At 67.0% G+C, this 21,625-nt stretch overlaps 3 protein-coding genes across 10 annotated transcripts in view; 2 read left to right on the top strand and 1 right to left on the bottom strand.

Annotated features, from left to right (window-relative positions):
* RYR1 (ryanodine receptor 1) overlaps positions 1-5,344 on the top strand; it is a 62,923-nt gene extending 57,579 nt beyond the window's left edge. For all 8 annotated transcript variants that reach the window (XM_069776724.1, XM_069776723.1, XM_069776722.1 and 5 more), the window contains 14 exons: positions 152-317; positions 543-629; positions 1,005-1,232; positions 1,934-2,064; positions 2,295-2,337; positions 2,445-2,575; positions 2,673-2,733; positions 3,124-3,270; positions 3,372-3,506; positions 4,084-4,240; positions 4,348-4,412; positions 4,513-4,613; positions 4,725-4,776; positions 5,142-5,344. In XM_069776724.1, the coding sequence (XP_069632825.1) occupies positions 152-317; positions 543-629; positions 1,005-1,232; positions 1,934-2,064; positions 2,295-2,337; positions 2,445-2,575; positions 2,673-2,733; positions 3,124-3,270; positions 3,372-3,506; positions 4,084-4,240; positions 4,348-4,412; positions 4,513-4,613; positions 4,725-4,776; positions 5,142-5,237 (1,600 nt within the window). In that variant the 3' untranslated portion in view covers positions 5,238-5,344. The remainder of the gene's footprint in view (positions 1-151; positions 318-542; positions 630-1,004; positions 1,233-1,933; positions 2,065-2,294; positions 2,338-2,444; positions 2,576-2,672; positions 2,734-3,123; positions 3,271-3,371; positions 3,507-4,083; positions 4,241-4,347; positions 4,413-4,512; positions 4,614-4,724; positions 4,777-5,141) is intronic.
* Positions 5,345-5,410: 66 nt separating this feature from the next.
* On the bottom strand, positions 5,411-18,163 carry MAP4K1 (mitogen-activated protein kinase kinase kinase kinase 1). Its single transcript, XM_069777261.1, has 33 exons — positions 18,065-18,163; positions 17,431-17,488; positions 16,686-16,776; positions 16,383-16,447; positions 16,127-16,182; positions 15,984-16,031; positions 15,826-15,868; positions 15,368-15,440; positions 15,130-15,261; positions 14,972-15,034; positions 14,795-14,876; positions 13,926-14,042; positions 13,077-13,155; positions 12,793-12,851; positions 12,202-12,260; positions 11,925-11,969; positions 11,754-11,777; positions 11,617-11,659; positions 11,198-11,372; positions 10,974-11,050; positions 10,857-10,895; positions 10,691-10,775; positions 10,278-10,354; positions 10,140-10,200; positions 9,964-10,069; positions 9,624-9,682; positions 9,434-9,537; positions 7,762-7,939; positions 6,985-7,053; positions 6,474-6,563; positions 6,065-6,135; positions 5,781-5,836; positions 5,411-5,682 (listed from the first exon to the last, which is right to left on the bottom strand). Exons 1-33 carry the CDS (start codon positions 18,161-18,163, stop codon positions 5,613-5,615), a joined length of 2,553 nt encoding a protein of 850 aa, XP_069633362.1. The 3' UTR covers positions 5,411-5,612.
* A 1,106-nt stretch (positions 18,164-19,269) lies between these two features.
* EIF3K (eukaryotic translation initiation factor 3 subunit K) lies at positions 19,270-21,198 on the top strand. Its single transcript, XM_069777244.1, has 8 exons — positions 19,270-19,449; positions 19,778-19,876; positions 19,967-20,087; positions 20,377-20,451; positions 20,569-20,635; positions 20,723-20,800; positions 20,887-21,012; positions 21,096-21,198. Exons 1-8 carry the CDS (start codon positions 19,391-19,393, stop codon positions 21,125-21,127), a joined length of 657 nt encoding a protein of 218 aa, XP_069633345.1. The 5' UTR covers positions 19,270-19,390; the 3' UTR covers positions 21,128-21,198.
* The last annotated feature ends 427 nt before the right edge of the window (positions 21,199-21,625 follow it).

The following is a 21,625-nucleotide window of genomic DNA, read 5'->3' as shown; positions in this document are numbered from 1 at the left end:
CATTGGAGCTATGGGGTGGGTGCATGGCCCCACTGGGGTGGTGGGGTGGGTACATGGCCCCATCGGGGGGTGCCTGTCCCCCTTGGTGGGGCTGTGGGAAGGATGGAGGGTCCTGCTGGGGGCCTCCACCCAGGCAGCACCCTCACCCCAGCACAGAGAATGGGGAGAAGGCTGGGGCAGAGGGGGCCGAGGCGGGGCCCGAGCCTGGTGCCCCCGAGAAGAGAAGGAAATCGGTCCCCCGGGAGCGGAAGGAGCCGCCGGCTGAAGGAGCCTTCGAGTTCTGGACTGAGCTGGAGGTCCAGAGGGTCAAATTCCTGGTACGGGGTGGCCAAGGAGGGGCTGGGATCCCCATTGCCTGAGCACTGGGACCCTCCTCCCCGTGTGCAAGCCAGCCACTGGGACCCCCATCCCTGGGTGAGGGGGGGGGGGGCAATGGGGCACCCCATCAATGGGGGCATACCCTGGCTGGGTGCTCAGGGGGGGTCCTGGGGCTGGGCCCCCCCACCCCTGAGCATGTCCCTGTCCCTCCCCCCCTGGTGCAGAACTACTTGTCCAGGAACTTCTACAACCTGCGGTTCCTGGCGCTCTTCCTCGCCTTCGCCATCAACTTCATCCTCCTCTTCTACAAGGTCTGGGTCCCTGCAGGGGGTGGGGGGGCGCGGTATGGGATGGAGTGGGGGCACCCCGGGTCCCTGGGAGGGGGGCATATGGGATGGGATGGGGGCATCTTGAATCCTTGGGGTGGGTATGGGATGGGGTGGGGGCACCCCGAGTTCCTGTGGGGGGTGTATGGGATGGGGTGGGGGCAACCCAGACCCCTGGGTCCCTGAGGGGGGTTATGGCACAGGTTGGGGCCACCCTGGCTCCTTGGCTGGGGGGGGGCTGTGGGGTCTGTAGGGTGGGCTGACGGGTACCAGGACCCTCAGGTCCCCAGGGCACGGGGGTGGGCAGGTGCCTCACCCCCCCACCCCCCGTTGCTGAGCACAGCCCCCTCTCCCCCCAAGGTGTCCGAGCACCCTCCGGGCACCGAGGAGGAGCCAGAGGGCTCGGGGCTGGCGGCGGCGGTGGCCGAGGAAGACGGGGGGGACGAGGCGGGGGGGAACGGGGAGGAGAGCGTGGTCTATTACTTCTTGGAGGAGAGCACGGGATACATGCAGCCAGCGCTGCAGGGCCTGGCCCTGGCCCACACCCTCGTCGCCTTCCTCTGCATCATCGGCTACAACTGCCTCAAGGTGCGCCCGGCCGCGCCCTGCCTCTGGCCACGCCCCCTCAGCCACGCCTGACCCTCGTCCCACCTGCCCAGCCCTACTTGGCATCGGTATCTGGCCATGCCAGCCCGTCCCTGGCCACGCCCAGCTACCCCCCCACCACGCCCAGCTGCCCCCAGCCACACCCATTTATGATGCCACACCCTGATTGGCCACGCCCAGTCATCTGGCCACGCCCACACCTGGTCATTCACACACACATCCCCCCCTGGAGCCAGCATCTGGCCATGGCCATGCTGCCCACACCTGGTGGCCACACCCTTCTACCTGGTGGCCACACCCTCCTACCTGGTGGCCATGCCCTTTTGTGCCTGGCCACGCCCCCAGGCCCTGCTGACTCCTCCCTGGGGCTGGTACAACACACCCCCCCGGGCCTGGGCTGTGACCCAGTGTCCTCGCTGACCCCCCATGTCCCCATGTCCCCCCATGTCCCTGTGTCCCCCCATGTCCCCCCCATGTCCCCCTGCCCCCCTATGTCCCCAATGTCCCCCCATGTCCCCATGTCCACCCTGACCCCCGTGTCTCCATGTCCCCCCCATGTCCTCGTGTCCCCCTGACCCCCATGTCCCTGTGTCCCCCCTATGTCCCCAATGTCCCCCCATGTCCCCATGTCCCCCCCATGTCCCCCTGCCCCCCCACCACCACCACCGCTGTCCCATCCCCAGATCCCACTGGTGATCTTCAAGCGGGAGAAGGAGGTGGCACGGCGCCTGGAGTTCTCGGGGCTCTACATCACCGAGCAGCCGCCGGACGACGATGTCAAGGGCCAGTGGGACCGGCTGGTGCTCAACGCCCAGTACGGGGGTCTGGGGGAGGGTCTGGGGGGGGGGCACGGGGGGGACCTCCTGGTGCTCCACACCCAGTATGTAGGGGGCTGAGTGACCAGTGGGACTGGCTGGCGGTCAACACCCATTACGGGGGACCAGCTGGGAGACCTCTGGGGCCCCCCCCAGGCCAGATGTGGCTGCTGGGGGGGGGGACACAGGACACACAGACCCCCCCCACAACCCCTCCCTGTCCCCCCAGGTCCTTCCCCAGCAACTACTGGGATAAGTTCGTCAAGAGGAAGGTGAGAGGGGGGGTCCCGCAGGACACAGGAGGGTCCTGAGCGTGTCCCATGCCCCCCTCGACCGTGTCGTGTGTGCCCCCCCTGCCCCAACCGTGCCCCACCCCCAGGTGCTGGACAAATATGGGGATATCTACGGGCGCGAGCGCATCGCGGAGCTGCTGGGGATGGACCTGGCCAGCCTGGATATTGGGGCACAGGGCGAGAGGAAGGCCCCCCCCGACAGCTCCCTCCTCACCTGGTGGGTGCGGGGGGCTCGTCTGGAGGCGGGGGGGGGGTCATACCCATCCTGGGGATTCCTCTTACATCCTTACGCACACACACCCCCCTTCCCGCAGGATCACATCCATCGACATCAGGTACCAGATCTGGAAGTTTGGGGTCATCTTCACTGACAACGTGAGTTGGGGGGGGTCTGGGGAGGTCAGGGTGGGGGGCCCAGGGTGATGGGGGGGACTCAGGGTGATGGGGGTCTGGGACCCCCCAGGGATGAGGGTACCCGGGGTGATGGGGGTCAGCAGTTCCCCCAGGGATGGGGGTCCCAGGGCAATGAGGGTCCCAGGGTGGTGGGAGTCAGGACCCCACAGGGCTGGGGGGGGTCTCATGGTGGGGGGGGTGTGGGACCCCCAGCAGCAGGGTTCTGGGGTGATGGGAGCCAGGACCCCCCCAGGGATGGGGGTAGCAGGGTGATGAGAGTCCCAAGGTGCTGGGGGTGTTGGACCCCCGGCGATGGGGGTGCCAGGCTGCAAGGTGACCCCCCCCCTTATGGCGTGTGTGTGTCCCCCCCAGTCCTTCCTCTACCTCACCTGGTACATGGCCATGTCCCTCCTGGGCCACTACAACAACTTCTTCTTCGCCTCCCACCTCCTGGACATCGCCATGGGGGTGAAGACCCTCCGCACCATCCTCTCCTCCGTCACCCACAACGGCAAGCAGGTGGGGGGGGCTGCCTGGGGTTGGGGGGGTGGCCAGGGCTGGGGTGGGGGACCCCACTGACACCATCCTTCCTGTCCGTGTGTCGTCATCCCCCCCCCCAGCTGGCGATGACGGTGGGGCTGCTGGCCGTGGTCGTGTACCTCTACACCGTGGTGGCCTTCAACTTCTTCCGCAAGTTCTACAACAAGAGCGAGGATGAGGATGAGCCTGACATGAAGTGCGACGACATGATGACGGTCGGTGGGGTGGGGGGACAGGGACAGGGGGGACAGGGGACCTGGGCGTGGGGGTTGGTCCATGGAATGGTCCTAGGAGGGGTCCTGGGAGCATCTATGGGGTCCCTGGGATGGTTGTAGGGGGTCTCTGAGGAGTCTGGCAGGGCTCTGGGGGTCCTGGAGGTCCCTGTGGGGGTGTCCTGAGGGGTCCTGGGGGGGTCTAGGGTGGTCCCAGGGGCATCCAAGGGGTCCCTGGGATGGTCCTAGGGGGTCCTGAGGGCTCTCCAGAGGGTATCTTTGGAGAAGTTGGGGGCCTCTGGGCTGGTCCGGGGGGGGGCCTGGGTGTGTCCTAGGAGTGAAGCTGGGGTCCCTGGGGGCATCCAGGAGGTCCCTTGGGGGTCAGTGTGTGTCCAGGGGGTCCCTGGGTGGGTCTGGAGTGGGCCTGGGGGGCCCAGGGGGGGTCCAGAGGGTCCCTGAGGGGGTCCCTGGGATGGTCCTGGGGAGTGCTGGGGGGTTCCTAGAAGGGTTTGGGGGCAACCTCGGGGGTGCAGCTGTGGTTCTGGGGGGTCCCTGACCCCCCCCATGCCCCCCCCTGCAGTGCTACCTGTTCCACATGTATGTGGGAGTTCGGGCCGGGGGGGGCATCGGGGACGAGATCGAGGACCCGGCGGGGGACGACTATGAGCTGTACCGCGTCGTCTTCGACATCACCTTCTTCTTCTTCGTCATCGTCATCCTCCTGGCCATCATCCAGGGTAGGGACCACCCCCCCGGGGCTGGGGCAGGGGCTATGGCGAGCCTATGGTGGGGGGTTTCCACCCCGCTGACCCCCCCTCCTTGGCCGTGTGTCGTCCCCCCCCAGGTCTGATCATCGATGCTTTTGGGGAGCTGCGGGACCAGCAGGAGCAGGTGAAGGAGGACATGGAGGTGAGTGACCCCCCCCCGGGAGGGGGGGCTTGCAGGATGCCTGGGTCTGGTGTGGGGAGGGGGCGGCTGGTCCCTGACCCCCCCCCCAATCCCTCCCCAGACAAAATGTTTCATCTGCGGCATTGGGAGCGACTATTTCGACACGACCCCCCACGGCTTCGAGACCCACACGCTGGAGGAGCACAACCTGGCCAACTACATGTGAGGGACCGAGGGGGGGGGCACTTGGGGGTGGGGGGGGCACCTGGAGGGGGGACAGGGGGTCCCCAGCCCCCCCAGCCCCCACTGACTGCTGCTCCCCCCCCCCCCCAGGTTCTTCCTGATGTATCTGATCAATAAGGATGAGACAGAGCACACGGGGCAGGTGAGACCCCCACACACACACCTGGGACGTGGTGGGGGGGTCACATGGGGGGGGGTCTCAGTAGCCAAGGGGGGGCTTGCACAGGCCAGGGGGGGCTTTCACTGGGCTTGTGCAGGAGCTGGGGGTACAGGGGGGCTGCATGGGGGGGGGGCTTGTATGGGGAGGGGGGGGTCTCCATGGGGCATGGGGGGGCTTTGGGGGGGGGGGCCTTACATGTGGGATATGGGGAGGGCATTGGATATGGGATGGGGGGGATCACCCACCAGCGGTGGGAGGAGGGTGCTGTGGGGTGGGGAGGGGGGCCGCACCAGGTGTGGGGGGGTTCCCCTTGCCCTGACCCCCCCCCAACACACCCCCCCCCCCAGGAGTCCTATGTCTGGAAGATGTACCAGGAGCGCTGCTGGGATTTCTTCCCCGCTGGTGACTGCTTCCGCAAGCAGTACGAGGATCAGCTGGGGTGACCCCCCCCGGGACCCCCCAGCACCCCCAGCTCCCCCCTCTAAGTGCCTTGTCCGCCGGGGGGGGCCGCTTGACTCTGCTGTCAATAAACCCTGGAGAATGTCGCTGCCCCCCCGCCTTCTTTTTGCCACCCCCCCCCATCAGACACCCCCCCCAACACAGCGATTTAGGGGCTCTTCAGGGTTTTTTTGGGCGTGCAAATTATTACAAATGTCAGCAAAAGGAGGGAGATGCTGGGGGGGGATGAGGTACAGCCCCCCCCATGGGTGCTGGTCTGGCTGGGGGGGGCCCAGCTCAGCCTCCCTGCCCTCGCCGCCCAGGCTGGTGGGGGTCCCCCCCCCTATCCCCGTGGGGTCTCCCCCGTTCTGGGGGGGGGGTCACGCCTGGATGTAGAGGTTGCTGTAAGCGTTGGCCTCGTCAGTGGGGCGCGTCTCCAGGACCAGGGTGCTGGTGGGGGGAGATGGGGGGGGGGGCGAGATGGGGGGGGTCAGGGTGGGGTGGGTGTGCCCCCCAGGACCCCCCCCGGACCCTCCCCCAGTTTGTACCTGCGTGAGCTGAGCAGGCGGAAGGTCCAGCGCTGGTCCCGCAGCTCCTCGATCAGCTGGGGGGGGGGGGGGGGGAGAGTGGGGGGGGTGTGAGAGTGGGGTGGGGGGGGTCCCCAAATATGGGGGGAGTCCCCAGGGATGCAAGGGGTCCCCTGCACCCCCGGGGATCAGCAGTGTCCAGGGTCGGGGGGGGGAGTGTCTCTGCCCCCCCCCCCCAGGGTTTGCGGCCCCAGGCATTGGGGCTATGGGGGGTTTTATGGGGGGGCTATGGGGGGGGGGCTCACCTGTGCGGAGCCCACCTGCCACACCTGTACCCCGTGGCGCCAGAAGGCCTGGACGCAGCCGCGGACCAGTGCTGGCGGGGGCGGGGGGGGGAATCAGACCCAGGCACCCCCCCGCACACCCAGCACCCCTCTCGCACCCACAAGACCCCAGCACCCCCCCAGCACCCCCTGATCCCCCCAAGTTCCCTCCCAGCACCTTCCTGTATCCCTTGACCCCCCCCAGCACCCCTGACCAATCCCCCCAGCACCCCCTGACCCCCCCAGCACCCCTTTTGACGCCCTATTCCCTCCCAGTGCCCCCCATTTCCCCCCAGCACCCCCATTTCCACCAGCACCCCCCTGACCCCTCCCGGCCCCCAGCACCCCCCCAACCGCCCTCCCTGGCCCCCCTCACCCCCCCCACACCCACCCACAGCCTCCACAGCCACATCGAAGGGGATTTCGGGGGCCACCAGCCCCTGGGCTGGGGCTCCCTGCAGCGTCACCAGCTTCACGCTCCCTGGGGGGGGACACACACGGGTCAGACCCCCCACCCTGGGACCCCCTCGGCCCCCACTTTGGGGGACCCCCAGCCCTGCCAGGGCATCCCTGTCCCATCGTCTTGCCTCCTCCATGGACGGACGGACAGAAGGATGAACAGACAGATGGATGGACAGATGGAGGGATGGATGGACACAGACGGACGGACGGATGGACGCATGGATGGACGGATGCATGGATGGAAGGATGGATGGATGGAAAGATGGATGGATGGATGGATGGATGGATGGATGGATTGACGGACAGACACACAGGCATGCAGGGATGTATGGGGGATAGATGGATAGACAGACATCCCCCTGGATGGATGGTGGGGGGGATGACAGACAGATGGATGGACAGGTGGGCAGACAGATGGACGGACGGACAGACGGACTCACGGTCCAGCAGGACCAGCACGGTCTCACTGTCCAGCTGAGTCACCTGCACAGGGCCGGGGCAGGAGGGCTCTGTGGGGTGGGGGGCAGCAGTGAGGGGGGGGGTCTCGACCCCTCTCTGCACCCCCCAACCTGGGTAAGGGACCCCTCCAAATCCTCCCAGGCAGCAGATAGACCCTTCTCAGCAGAATATGGGACCCCCAACACCCCCCAGGCTTGGCACAGGACCCCCCAACTCCCCTCTAGGTCCCCTCAATGGCATAGGGGACCCCCAACTCCCAGTGATCCCCAAATCATCCCAGGGACCCCCAGATTGAGCACAAGGACCCCAAACCCCCCAGGTCACCCCAAATCCCCCTGGGACCCTCAACTCCCCCAGGATGCCCAGACAGACCAGAGGGACCCCAAATCCCTAGGGACCCCAAATCCCCCAGGGACCCTCAAATCCCCCAGGATGCCCAGACAGAGTACAGCGACCCTCAAATCCCCCAGGGACCACAAAGCCCCCCAGGTCCCCCCAGATCCCTCAGGGATCCTCAAATCCCCCAGGACCCCCAGACAGAGTACAGGGACCCCAAATCCCCCAGGTCCCCCCAAATGCCTCAGGGACCCCAAACCCCCAAGGTGTCCTCAAATGCCCCAGGGACCCCAAAACCCCCCCAGGTCCCCCAACTGCCCCAGGGACCCCAAATCCCCCCAGCTGCCCAGCCAGAGTACAGGATCCCCAGCTCCCCAGGCCCCCCCAGACCCCCCTGCCCCCCCCCCCCCAGCCCAGCTCACCGGAGCCGGTGTGGGCAAACCAGGAGGTGAGGGAGTTGAGGTTGATGGTGTGGAAGAGGACGGGGTGGGCGGCCGAGGGGCCGGGGCTGACCCCGATGCAGACGCTGGGGAACTCCTCCCCGGGGGTCACCAGCAGCTCGAACACCCGCAGCGGCGACGGCAGCGGGAAGTCAAAGTGCTGGGGATGTGGAGAACCACCGTGGGGATGTGGGGACATGGGGACACAGGGACATGGAGAACCACCATGGGGACATGGGGACGTGGAGAACCACCATGGGGACATGGGGACATGGAGAACCACTATGGGGATGTGGGGACATGGGGACACAGGGACATGGAAAACCACCATGGGGACATGGGGACGTGGAGAGCTACCATGAGGACATGGGGAACCACCATGGAGACATGGGGACGTGGAGAACTACCATGGGGACGTGGGGACATGGAGAACCACCATGGGGATGTGGGGACATGGGGACATGGAGAACCACCATGGGGATGTGGGGACATGGAGAACAGCCATGGGGATGTGGGAACATGGGGTCACAGGGACATGGAGAACCACCATGGGGACATGGGGACATGGAGAACCACCATGGGGACATGGGGAACCATCATGGTGACATGGGGACATGGGACACAGGGACATGGAGAACCACCATGGGGACATGGGGATGTGGAGAACAACCACGGGGATGTGGGGACATGGGGACATGGAGAACCACCATGGGGACATGGGGAACCATCATGGTGACATGGAGACATGGGACACAGGGACATGGAGAACCACCATGGGGACATGGGGATGTGGAGAACAACCACGGGGATGTGGGGACATGGGGACATGGAGAACCACCATGGGGACATGGGGAACTACCATGGGGACATGGAGAACCACCATGGGGACATGGGGAACCACCATGGGGACATGGGGATGTGGAGAACAACCATGGGGATGTGGGGACATGGGGACATGGAGAACCACCATGGGGACATGGGGATGTGGGGACATGGAGAACCACCATGGGGACATGGGGAACTACCATGGGGACATGGGGACATGGGGAACCACCATGGGGACATGGGGATGTGGAGAACAACCATGGGGATGTGGGGACATGGGGACATGGAGAACCACCATGGGGATGTGGGGACATGGGGACATGGAGAACCACCATGGGGACATGGGGATGTGGGGACATGGAGAACCACCATGGGGACATGGGGAACTACCATGGGGACATGGGGACATGGAGAACCACCATGGGGACATGGGGAACCACCATGGGGACATGGGGATGTGGAGAACAACCATGGGGACATGGGGATGTGGGGACATGGAGAACAACCATGGGGATGTGGGAACATGGGGACACAGGGACATGGAGAACCACCATGGGGACATGGGGAACTACCATGGGGACACGGGGACATGGAGAACCACCATGGGGACATGGGGAACCACCATGGGGACATGGGGACATGGAGAACCACCATGGGGACATGGGGACGTGGGGACACGGGGACCCACCACGGGGACACGAGGATGTGGGGGCATGGTGACCCAGGACAAGGGGACACAGGAACATGGGGCCTGTTGGTGACACGGGCCAGGGATCATGGGGGCTGTTGGGGACAGGGTGGGGATCCGGGGGAGGTCAGGGGTCCCCACCTTGACCAGCATGAACTTCTGCAGGGGCTGGTACCACTGCAGCAGCACCACGCCAGCATCCAGCGCCCCGCACAGGTAGTGACACCCCGTCTGCTCGTTCCTGGCTGGGGACACCCGGAGGACCCCGTCAGACACCCCCCTGAGCCCCCACTGTGTGTCCCCCCCGAACCCCCCCGGCCTCCCCACGCACCCACACAGCAGGTCCGGCAGCCCTTGGTATCGGGGATCTTGATGGAGGTGACGTTCTTCCTGGGGGGGGGAGACAGGGACACAATGGGGACCCCTGGGGTGCAGCCGGACCCCGGGGTGTCCTCCCCCAACCCCGGCCCCTCACGTGTCTCCCAGGCTCAGCCCAGAGCTGGGGGGTCCCCATGTCCAGGTAGGGGGGTGATGGGGGTCCCTGTTACCTGGGCAGCAGGGTTAGATGGGGGGGAGGGAGTTGGGGTCCCCCCCATTATCTGGGCAGCAATGTCAGGGGACCCCCATCACCTGGGCAGCAGGACTGGGGGTCTGGGTGCCCCCCCCCGTACCTGGGCAGCAGGCGGTGGGGGGAGATGTGCACCCCCGGGCGCTGGTCCCTCTTGCTCTGCTCGTAGAGCCCCAGCAGGTTGTGGGAGTAGAGCTGGGGGGTCTTCCCTGGGGTGGGGGTGGGGGTCAGCGAGGGTCTGGGGGTCCGCAGCCCCCCCCCCCAAATCCCCACACTCACCCGAGACAGACATGAGGACGTTGCCGATGGAGTAGACCCAGGAGGTGCGGCTGTGGTAGAGCTGAGGGGGGGACGTCAGGGAGGCTGGGACCCCCCCCGGACTCCCCAGCCCCCCCCCCGAGGCCCCCCCAGACCTACCAGCTCCAGCGTGGCCTCAGGCTCGTTCTGGTTCAGGATGAAGATCCCCTCCTCCGCTCCCAGGATGAGGTGGGGGTCTGGGGGGGGGCATGGGGTCAGGGGCCATGTCCATGTCCCCCCCCCCCGGCCTCCCCTCACCCCAATATGCCCCCAGGTCTCCGATGCACCCCCATGTCCCTGGTGACCCCATCCCATGTCCCCAATGCCCCCCACAATACCCCCAGTGCCCCCCCAATGCCCCCACCCCACATCCCCACTGCCCCCCCGACATCCTTAATGCACCCCCCAATGCCCCCCCGTGTCCCCAATGACCCCCCCCGATGTCCCTGGTGCACCCTACATCCCCAATGCACCCCATGATGTCCCCAAGGTGTCCCAATGCCCCCCCCCACCTCTCCCCCCCCCAAACCCACCATGGGTGGTGGGATGCGTCCAGGTGGTGATGGCCGTCACTCGCAGGGGACACCCATCGAACACCTTCCGGAAAAGGGGCCCCTCCTGGGGGGCCGGGGGGGTGAGGGAGGGGCAGGTATTGGGGTACACCCCCCCACCAGCCCCCTCCCCAACCCTGACACTCACGTGTGGCCTGGGGGTGGCCCCCCCGTTGTCCGCAGGGACCTGGAGGGGGGATAGAGAGGTCACGGGGGTCGGTGACAAAAGGGGGGGGACACACAGGATTGGAGGGGGGGAGCTCACCGCCCTCCGGTTCTTCTCCGTCTTGGGGGGCAGCAGGGGGGGGTCCTCACTGCAGGGCCCCGACCAGAGCACGGGGTCTGGGGGGGACACACAGCGGGGTCAGGGGATGTCTTATGTCCCGAGTGTGTGTCCCCCCCTCCGGGACCCCTAGATCCGCCCCCCCCCCAGCCTGCACCCCCCCATCTGCCCCCCATTCCCCCGCCCCTACTCCATCCCCATCCTACCTGAGCTAGCGGCCAGTGGCCCCCCCCGGGTGGGGGCCGGGGGGCAGAGCCCCCCCGCGGGGCCGCTGGCGCATCGTACCAGGGCCGGGGGGGGCGGCTGCTCCAGGAGGGGTCCCCGGGCCCGCGGGCGGGGGTCTTCGGGGGGGCCCTCGGCCGAGCTTGTCCGGAATTTGGGCTGCCAAGGTTGGTGGGGGGGACAGGGGATGGGGAAACAAGGGGTCAGATGGGGGGCACGGGGGGGGGAGGCAATGTGGGGGGGCACCCCCTCCTCAGCACGGTGCAGTTGGGCTGGGGATCCCAGTTTGGGACTGGTGTCTCCCCCGCCTCACTGCCAGTTTGGGACTGGGAGCCCCCAGCCCCACCCTGAGGGTCCCCAACTGGTGTGGGGGTCCCACAGCCATTGGGGGGGGGGTACTTACCTTGGGTGGCAGTGGGGGCGGCACATCATGGGGCAGCGTGGTACTAGGGACAGAGCGCAGTGTCAGCGGGGGGGGGGGGAACAGCGGTGGTCCCCAATTTGGGGAGGGAGGTTGGGGTTGGGGACAGGGGATGGTACCTGTTGGGGTCACCACGGCTGGGACTGTTGGGGGAGGGGGAGAGAGGAGGGTGAGATGGGGATACATGGCGGGGGGGGGGCACGGGGGACCCCCACCCTGCTGAGGGGGGACGATACCCAAGGGACGGGATGGGGGTGCAGGGTGATATGGGGGGGGACGGTGTCACCCACATGTCGACGTCGTCGTAGTCGTCGTCGTCATCAGAGGTGTCGTCCCTGCGAGCAGGTGGGCATGAGGCCATGGCCCCCCCGCCGTCGGCCTGTCCCCCCTCCCCAATGTACCCTCTACGTCCCCCCCCACGATCCAATGTCCCCTCCATGTCCCTGTGTCCCCCCCCATCCCCTCTCACCGTGTATGCCCTCGAACCCCATGCCCCCCATGTCCGCCCCCCATGTCCCCCCCCAGTAGCCCCCCACTCCCTGTGTCCCCCCTCCCGTCCCCTCTCACCGTGCGCTGCCCTCGGACCCCCCCACTCTCCTGCCACAGCCGGGCTTTGCCGAGGACACCTGGGGGAGACAGTTGAGGGGGGGGGACTGCAAACAGGGGAACCCCCCCCAGCCCCTCCAGGAGGACCAAGACCCCCCCAGAAGACCCCAGACACCCCCAAACCCCTTGGTTCCCCCCAGGGGACCTCCAGCCCCACCTCATTCCCCCCGGCTTCCCACAGAGCCCCCCCCAGAATACTCAGGGCTCCCCAGGGACCCCCAGAGCCCCCCCTCCCAACTCTCAGGGCTCCCCAGGGACCCCTAACCCTTCCAGAGTACCCCCCAGAATTCCCAGGGACCCCCAGAGCCCCCCCAGAACCCCCAGAATCCCCAGGGAGACCCCAACCCTTCCAGAGCTCCCCCAGAATTCCCAGGGACCCCCAGAGCCCCCAGAATCCCCAGGGACCCCCAACCCTTCCAGAGCCCCCCCAGAACTCCCAGGGCTCCCCAGGGACCCCCAGAGCCCCCCTCCAGCACCCCCAGGGCTTCCCAAGGACCCCCAACCACTCCAGAGCCCCCCCCAGCCCCCAATGTGGGTGGGGGTCCCACATACCGGGTGCGCAGGGGGGTTGCCCTCCTTCCGCCAGCATTGGCCCCCACCGAGGGGTTGCACTGTGGGGACGAGGTGACAGCATGGGGACATGGGGGGGGGACATGGGGGGGACATGGGGGGGGACAGGGGGGTACAGGGGATGTGGGGGGCCACAAGGGATGGGGGAGGGCACAGGGGTAAGGGTTGTGGGGGCACAGGGGATATGGGGGGCACAGGGGGTGTGGGAGCACAGGGGACATGGGTACACGGGGGGGGACACTCTTGGGGGGGGGGGACACACTCACAGTGGGGGCCGGGGTCACAGCGGCCGGGGGGCAGGGGCCGGTGAGTGGAGTGGATCCGGCGGGGCACCGGGGGGGGCAGCTGCAAGATCGAGGGGTCACAGGTGCCCCCAGTGCCCCCCAGTCCCCCCCATGTCCCCTATGTCCCTCACTCCAGTGGCTCCAGTGCCTCCCCATCCCCCCCAGTCCCTCCCCAGTGCTCCCAGTCCATGCCAGTCCTTCTGCCCCCCCCCAGTGCCCCCCAGTGCCTCTGCCCATTGCCCCAGTCCTTCCCAGTGCCCCCCAGTCCAGTCCCCATAAGATACCCAGTGGTCCAAGTCCCCCCCAGCCAACCCCAGCTCCTCAGTCCCCCCCAGCCCAGTGACCCCAGTCTCCTCCAGTGACACCCAGTCCCCTCCAGTCCCCCCAGCCCCCGCCATGTCCCCTGCATCCTTCACTCCAGTTGCCCCAGTGCCCCCCCATCCCTTCCAGCACTTCCAGTTCTCCCCAGTGTCCCACCTTGTCCCTCCCAGTTCTGTGCCCCAGAGCTCCCAGCCCATCCCAGTCCTTCTGCCCCCCCAATGCCCCCCAGTGCCTCTGCCCAGTGCCCCCCAGTCCAGTCCCTGTAAGACACCCAGTGCTCCCAGTCCCACCCAGCCCAGTGCCCCCAGTTCCCTCCAGCAACACCCAGTCCCCCCCAGTGCTCCAACATGTGCCCTGCATCCCTCACGCCAGTGGCCCCAGTGCCCCGCCCCGTCCCTCCCAGCACTTCCAGTTCTCCCCACTCATCCCCCGCAGTCCGTCCCCAGTGCTCCCAGCCCACCCCAGTCCTTCTGCCCCCCCCCCAGTGCCCCCCAATGCCCCCAGCCCCACCTCGGGCTCCTCCTCCTCAGGGTCGCAGCCCCCCAGGAGCCGCTCGGGGTCCCGGAGCTTTTCCAGTAGCTCCAGGGTGAGGGTCCGGCTCAGCCCCGGCTGGGCCACAAACTGGTGCTGGGGGACGGGGAGAGGGGACGTGGGGACAGGGTGAGGATGAAGATGAGGATGGGGATGGGATGGGAACAGGGATGGGACCGGGATGAGGATGAGGATGAGAATGAGGAAGAGAGGGAGGATGGGGACAGGGATGGGATGGGGAGGAGAATGAGGATGAGGATGGGGACACGGACAGGATGAGGATGAGGATGATGAGGATGAGGATGGGGACGGGGGAGATGAGGATGATGAGGATGGGGACAGGGATGGGATGGGGATGAGGATGATGGGGATGAGGATGAAGACGGGGATGGGTTGGGGATGAGGATGGGGACAGGGATAGGAGGGGGATGAAGGTGATGAGGAGGAGGATGGGGACGGGATGGGGATGAAGATGATGAGAATGGGGACAGGATGGGGACAGGATGGGAACAGGGATGGGATAGGGATGAAGATGAGGATGGGGATGGGATGGGGATGAGGATGATGGGGATGAGGATGATGAGGAAGAGGATGGAGACAGGATAAGGACAGGATGGGAACAGGGATGGGATAGGGATGAAGATGAGGATGGAGATGGGGATGGGATAGGGATGAGGAGCAGGGATGCATTTAGGGAGAGGGACATGGGGACAGGAGGGGGACGAGGCTGGACAACAGGGGGCAGGGCTGGCACCAGGGACAGGGACAGGACAGGGAGCGGGGGGGGGGGGGGGGGGGGGGGGAGTCGCCCCCCCCCGGCCTGGTTTGGGGGTCCCGGGGGGGCTCACGCTGAGCATCTTGGCGGCACTGGGCCGTTTCTTGGGGTTCTTGGTGAGGGTCACCTTGATGAAGTTGTGGAAGGAGGGGGACCTGGGGGGGGGAGGGGGGACACGGTGAGGGCTGAGGGAACCCGCTCCACCCTGTTGGGTGGGGGGGGGTCCGACCCCCCCAGCCCCCCCACTCACCACTTGGCCTTGTCCTTCAGCTTGGGGGGCTGGTACCCACTCTTGGACATCAGGAACAGCACCCTGGGGTGGGGGGAGAGGGGCATGTGAGGGGGACCCCTCCCCACCCATGGGTGCCAGGGGAGGGGGGGGATGTGTGGGGAGGGGTCCCCGCTCACCGCAGGGGGTGCACGTCAAACATGGGGGGCTGCAGCTCGGCCAGCTCCATGGCGGTGATGCCCACCGACCAGATGTCGCAGAGCTCGTTGTACCCCCCCTTCAGCTCCACCGCCGCCACCTCGGGGGCCATCCTGGGGGTGGGGGGGGGCACGGGGAGGAGGGGTTGGGGGGCAGTGTGGAACTGACCCCCCACCACCACCCAGGACCCCCCCCGTGCCTCCCCGGACCCCCCCTCACCAGTACGGGGTGCCGATGAAGGACATCCGACGGGCGAAGGTTGCGCTGATCTGCGCCGCGATCCCAAAGTCGGCTGGGGGGGTGGCGGGGGGGGGGTATGAGGGATGGGGGGTCCTGGAGACCCCCCCCCCCAGGACCTAGACACCCCCCTCTCCGGAGGGGAGAGGACCCAGGCGTCCAGGCTCCAGCCCCCCCTCACCCCGTTGCTCCCCCAGGCATCCAAGGGCCCCCCCCGACACCCAGCTGCCGCCAGCACCCCCGGCCCCCCCTTTATGCCCCAATTCCTTATTGCCCCCCCAGTCCTCCCTTTACCCCTCAATTCCCCACTGCCCCCATTGCTCCCAGCCCCCCATAGCCCCTCAATTCCTTATTGCCCCCCAGCCCCCATAGCCCCCCAATTCTCCATTGCCCCCCCAAACAGCCCCCCAATTCCCCACTGTCCCCCCCCCAGCACTCACCCAGCTTCACCTCCCCGCTGTCATTGATGAGGATATTGGCTCCCTGCAGTGAAGGGATGGGGTCAGTGCGTCCCCCCCCAGCCCCCCCACTGTGTGACACCCCCTCCCAATGTGTGTGCCCCCCCACCTTGTTCCTCCCCCCTCCTTGTCCCCCCTACCTTGATATCCCGGTGGATCTTGCCCTGGGAGTGCAGGTAGGAGAGCCCCTGCGAGGATGAGGATGGGGGTCAGCCCCGGGGAGGGGGGGGTGGCGGTGTCCCGGGGGGGGTCCCGGGGGGGCCGGGGGGGGGGGGCCACTCACCTCCAGGGTCTCCCTGCAGACATAAGCAATCTGCAGCTCCGAGAGGGGTCCCGTCACTGCAGGGAGGGGGGCTCAGCGGGGGGACCCAGGCATCCAGGACACCCCCCCCCCCAAGAATGGGGGAACCCCCAAATTGGGGTTCTCAGCCCAAAAGTAGAGGGCCCAGACGCTTGGGTCCACAGCTGGCTGATGGAGGGGGGTGCCCGGACTCATGTGTCCCATCCCCCCCGGCGTGCCTCAGTTTCCCCCCCCGTACCATGGTAGATGTCCTGCAGAGACCCCCCCCCGCACAGCTCCATGCAGATCCACAGCTTGTTGCACCTACGCGGGGGGGAAGGGGTTAACGGGGTGCTTGGGGGGGGGGGGATTGGGGTACCGGGGGGGGGGCATTTGGGGGGCACCAGGGAAACACAGAGGGTGTCGGGGGGGGGCAATGGGGGTTTAGAGGAGGGAGGTTGATGGGATTTGGGTGGAATTTGAGGGGTTTGGGGGGCTGGGGGGAATTTGGGGGGGTGGGGGGATTTGGGGGGGCTTCGGGGGGGGGTTGGGGGACCCTCACCAGCTGTAGCTGCCGAAGTAGGCGATGATGTTGGGGTGCTGGCAGGAGCGGACCATCAGGATCTCCTGCTGCAGCGTGGCGCGGTCGTCGTCTGGGGGGGGCAAAGGCTTGCGTGGGGGGCGGGGGAGACACCCCAGGGGTCCCAGGGGGATCCCCAGGGGTATTGGGGGGTTCTGGGGGAGTGTCAGGGGGATCCCGAGGGGTATTGGGGGGTCCCAAGGGGTCCCAAGGGGTATTGGGGGGGTTCTGGTCTGTCCTGGGGGGTCCCAAGGGGTATTGGGCCGTCCTGGGGGGGTGTCAGGGGGATCCCGAGGGGTATTGGGGGGTCCTGGGGGGTCCCGAGGGGTATTGGGGTATCCTGGGGGGGTGTCAGGGGATCCTGAGGGGTACTGGGGGGGTTCTGGGCTGTCCTGGGGGGTCCCGAGAGTCCCAGGGGGATCCCGAGGGGCATTGAGGGAGTTCTGGGGAGTCCCAGGGGCGTCCCGAGGGGTACAGGGGGGTCCTGGGAGGGTCCTGGAGCATCCTGGGAGGATCCCGAGGGATATTGGGGGGGTCCTGGGGGGATCCCAGGGGGTATCTGGCGTATTGGGGGGGGGGCTCCCAGGGGGTATCTGGGGTATTGGGGGGGTATTAAGGGGCCGCAGGGGGTAATGGGTGGGTCGCAAGGGGTATTTGGGGTATTGGGGATCTCAGGGGGTCTCGGGGTCCCCCAGACACCGGGTCCCCGCGGGGGGGGTCCCCTCACCTGCCTCCATCTTGACAACCTTGATGGCGGCCAGCTCGCCCGAGGCTTTGCTGCGGGCCTGGGGAGAGGGGAGACAGCGGATCAAGGCCTCCCAGTACCTCCCAGTACCTCCCAGTGCCTCCCAGTGCCTCCCAGTGCCTCCCAGTTCCCCCAGTGCCGGATGTGTCAGGGCCTCATGTCTCCGGTAGAGGCGGCGAGGGGGGGGGGGTCCCCTGGGGCTGCGGGTACCAGCAGGAAGGACCAGGGTGGGGAACTGGGAGCACTGGAGGGGAACTGGGAGCATAGCAAGGGGGGGCTGAGAGCATGGGGGGGGGCTGAGAGCATGGGGGGAGGCTGAGAGCATTGGGGCAGACACTGAGAGCATTGGAGGGGAATTGGAAGCACTGGGGGGGAACTGGGAGCACTGGGGGGGAACTGGGGGTCCCTTTGCAGGCAGGGGGGCACCTTTCACCACCCCCCACCCCCCACCCAAGGACCCCGGTGTGCAGGTGGGGATGCCGGGGTCCCCCGTACTCCAGGGCCAATATTTTTTGGGGGGGGGAGGTCACAGGGGTCACCCACCCCCACCCCTACCACCACCCCCCAAACCCCAGACCCATGATTATTTTCTTTTGGGGGGGGGGGTCCCCATCACCTTATAGACCTCCCCATAGGTGCCGCCGCCCAGGCGCTGCAGAACCTCGAAATCTTCCTGGGGGTCCCGGGTGGAGATGCGAAGGTGATGGGGGTCCATGTCGGCGGCCCCCCCCCCCAACCACCACCCCCCCAAAACCCCTCGGCACACACCCCCACCCCCCCCGCCCACCGGTACGAGGCCGAGCGGCGGGAGGTGGCGGGAGGTGGCGGGTGTCCCCCCCACACACACCCCCACCCCCCTCGCCGGCCCCCCAGAAGGCACCGCGGCGGAAGGGGAAACTGAGGCACGGCCCACTGGGGACACAGGCATCCGGGTGCTGCCCCACCCCCCCCCGCCCTGGTTTCGGGGACGGTGGGGGCACCGGTTTGAGACCAGCGTGTTCCCCCCGCCCCCCCCCCCCAGTCTGGGCCCAGTTCAGCCTCACGTCGTGCCCAGTGCAATCCCCCAGTATGATCCCAGTAGCCCATGCTAAAAGACCGGTTTGGCCTCAGTGTGGCCCATCTGGCCCCCCCTCCCCCGTTCCCGCACCCCAGTGTATCCCACTGCGTCCCAGTGTGCCCCCCCCTCCACCCCCAGTATGGCCCAGCTCATCCCAGTGTGACCCCCCCTCCACTCCCAGTATGGCCCGGTTCATCCCAGTGTGACCCCTCCCTCCACCCCCAGTATGGCCTAGTTCATCCCAGTGTGACCCCCCCCCCTCCACTCGCAGTATGTCCCAGTTCATCCCAGTGTGACCCCCCCCTCCACTCCCAGCATGGCCCAGTCCATCCCAGTATGATCCCCCTCTCCACCCCAGTATGGCCCAGTTCATCCCAGTGTGACCCCCCTCTCCAGCCCCAATAAGGTCCAGTTCATTCCAGCCCCAATAGGGCCCAGTTCATCCCAGTGTGACCCCCCCACGCACCCAGTACGGCCCAGTCCATCCCAGTGTGACCCTCCCTCCACCCCCAGTACGGCCCTGTCCATCCCAGTAGGACACCCCCCCGCCCCGTACTGACACACACCCCCCCGCAGTGTGGCCCCAGTTTGGCCCAGTCAGACCAGGCCGACACCCCGCGCCTGCACTGGGAAGAGGCGCTGTGGGCGTGGCCCGGCGCTGTTGGGCGGGGCCTGTATGTGTGGGCGGGGCCATTTGGGTAGAACACGCATCCGCCTCGCCCCTCTCTCGGTTCCTTCTGCGCCTGCGCACCGCTCCTTCACCCTCCCCCTCGTCGAGTCCTCCACCGTCCCGTCGTGCCCGGCGACGGCCCGCGCCGGAAGCAGAAGTTACTCCGACCGCCTAAAGCCGGTACCACCCTTCCGCTTCCGACGATACCGTGGATCATGGCGCTCTTCGAGCAGATGCGGGCTAACGTGGGCAAACTGCTGCGGGGCATCGACCGGTACCGGCGGGGCGGGGACGGCGGGAGGAAGCCCCCGGGGTGGGAGGGGGACGGGGGGTATCGAGCGGGGACGACGAGGGGGGGGGGGTGTGGACCGGGCCCCGGGGCCGGTTCCTGGCCCGGTAATGGCGGCTCATGGGCCGGTAATGGCGGGGGGACCGGAGGGAGGATGTGGAGGGGGTTGGGGGTGACCTGGAGCGCTGAGGGGACCCCGGGAACGGTGTGTTGGGGTCGGCAGGGCTCGGTACCGGGCTGAGGGTGGTCCGCGGGACGGTAACGAGGTGGGGGGCGGGTTTCCCGGTGGGGTGCGGCCGTCCCTTCCCCGCAGGTACAACCCCGAGAACCTGGCCACGCTGGAACGTTACGTGGAGACGCAGGCCAAGGAGAACGCCTACGACCTGGAGGCCAACCTGGCCGTGCTGAAGCTGTGAGTGGGGCCGGGGGGGCGGGGGAGGGGGTCCTGAGGGGGGAGGAACATGCCACATCACCAATCTCCTTCCCCCCCCCCCCCCAACAGGTACCAGTTCAACCCCGCCTTCTTCCAGACCACCGTCACCGCCCAAATCCTGCTGAAGGCCCTGACCAACCTCCCACACACCGACTTCACCCTTTGCAAGTGCATGATCGACCAGGCTCACGTATCCCCACCCCACAGCCAGGGGGGTCCTGAACCCACTCCCCCCACCTCCAGCCCCTGAACCTCTCCCCCCACCCTGGTCCCCAAACTCCCCCCTCAGGCCCCTCCGGTCCTCCCTGGTGGGGGGGTTCACCCCATGGGACCCCTCACCATCTGGCTGTTGACCTGGAGAGATGAATTTAGGGACTTGGTGGGGGGGGTGGCTGATTTGGGGGAGCAGCTGCAGAGGTGGGTGGGGTGCAGCTCTGGGCCCCTCTCCCCACATTTTCCTTGACCCCCCCTGGCCACAGCAGGAGGAGAGGCCCATCAGGCAGATCCTCTACCTGGGGGAGCTGCTGGAGACCTGCCACTTCCAGTCCTTCTGGGTGAGTCTTGCTCAGGATGGGGGGCACCCCAAATCTAAGAGGAGTCAGGGCACTCCCCAGCTCTCATTATCTGCCCCCCCCCGGGGATCTTAACGATGCCCCCCCTGCCTTCTGCAGCAAGCTCTGGATGAGAACATGGAGCTGCTGGATGGGATCACCGGCTTCGAGGACTCCGTAAGGAAATGTGAGGAAGTTTCGGGGGGCCCTGGGGGGCACAAAGTGGGAGGGAGTTGGGGGGGGCCGACGGCTGACGTGGGGTCTTCTTCCGCAGTCATCTGCCACGTGGTGGGGATCACCTACCAGCACATCGACCGCTGGCTGCTGGCTGAGATGTTGGGGGACCTCTCAGGTAAGGGGGTGACCAGAGAGTTTGGGGAGGGGGCCGTGGGGGTGGGATGGGGACTGAAGCCCCCCCATATCTCCCCCCTATTCCAGAGGCTCAGCTGAAGGTTTGGATGAGCAAATATGGGTGGACGGAACCGGAGCCTGGGCGGATCTTCATCTGCAACCAGGAGGAGAGCATCAAACCCAAGAACATCGTGGAGAAGATCGACTTCGACAGTGGGTGTTGGGGAACGGGGAGACCCCCCCCACACCTTGGGGAGACCCATGACACCCGCCTCACTCTCTTCCTTCTCCCACAGGCGTCTCCAGCATCATGGCGTCCTCCCTCTGAGCCCCTCATTTTTGCTGTGGTCATCCCCCCCCATTTAACTTCGGGCTTTGCCAGTAAAGGAGAAGCCTCCAGGGAGCTGTCGTCCATTTGGGGGGCGCTGGGGGCGGAGCCTGGGGCTGGGGCGGGGCCTGGGGGTGACACCCCCCCCCCTTCCCTGGGGATGCAGCTTGGTTTGGGGGAACACGGGGAGGGGGGGGGGGGGGGCAGGGGCAGATTCCCACCTCCGTGGGGTGGGAGTACTGCTGCAGGGAGAGGCCACGCCCACTCAGTGTATAGCCACGCCCACTCGGTTGTGGTCTCGCCAAGCTATGAATATTGATGATCTGACTTCGCGGGGGGGGGGGTGTGTGGGGGGGGGTGTGTGTGTGTGTCAGTCAAGTCTCCGTGTGGATGCACACAGCGTTTCGGCGCTCATGAATATTAACGAGGGCGTCGGCCCTTAGGGGGCGTGGCTGCTGAAAGCGAGTGGTGTCGGGGATGTGAATATTAATAAGGCTC

The sequence above is a fragment of the Haliaeetus albicilla genome, chromosome Z (assembly GCF_947461875.1).
Source record: "Haliaeetus albicilla chromosome Z, bHalAlb1.1, whole genome shotgun sequence".
Lineage (NCBI taxonomy): Eukaryota > Metazoa > Chordata > Aves > Accipitriformes > Accipitridae > Haliaeetus > Haliaeetus albicilla.
This window is presented reverse-complemented; position numbering and strand designations above follow the sequence as displayed.

Excerpts from the sequence above, each read along its gene's own strand:
- MAP4K1 (XM_069777261.1), bottom strand. The coding sequence starts at position 18,163 with ATGGACCCCCATCACCTTCGCATCTCCACCCGGGACCCCCAGGAAGAT. Across the intron at positions 14,877-14,971 it reads CTGAAGGACAAGGCCAAGTG|GTCCCCCTCCTTCCACAACT; the intron begins GTGAGTGGGGGG and ends TCCCCCCCCCAG. Across the intron at positions 9,538-9,623 it reads CTGCCGGACCTGCTGTGTGG|CCAGGAACGAGCAGACGGGG; the intron begins GTGCGTGGGGAG and ends GGGTGTCCCCAG.
- EIF3K (XM_069777244.1), top strand. The coding sequence starts at position 19,391 with ATGGCGCTCTTCGAGCAGATGCGGGCTAACGTGGGCAAACTGCTGCGG. Across the intron at positions 19,450-19,777 it reads CTGCTGCGGGGCATCGACCG|GTACAACCCCGAGAACCTGG; the intron begins GTACCGGCGGGG and ends CCTTCCCCGCAG. Across the intron at positions 20,452-20,568 it reads GCCACTTCCAGTCCTTCTGG|CAAGCTCTGGATGAGAACAT; the intron begins GTGAGTCTTGCT and ends TGCCTTCTGCAG.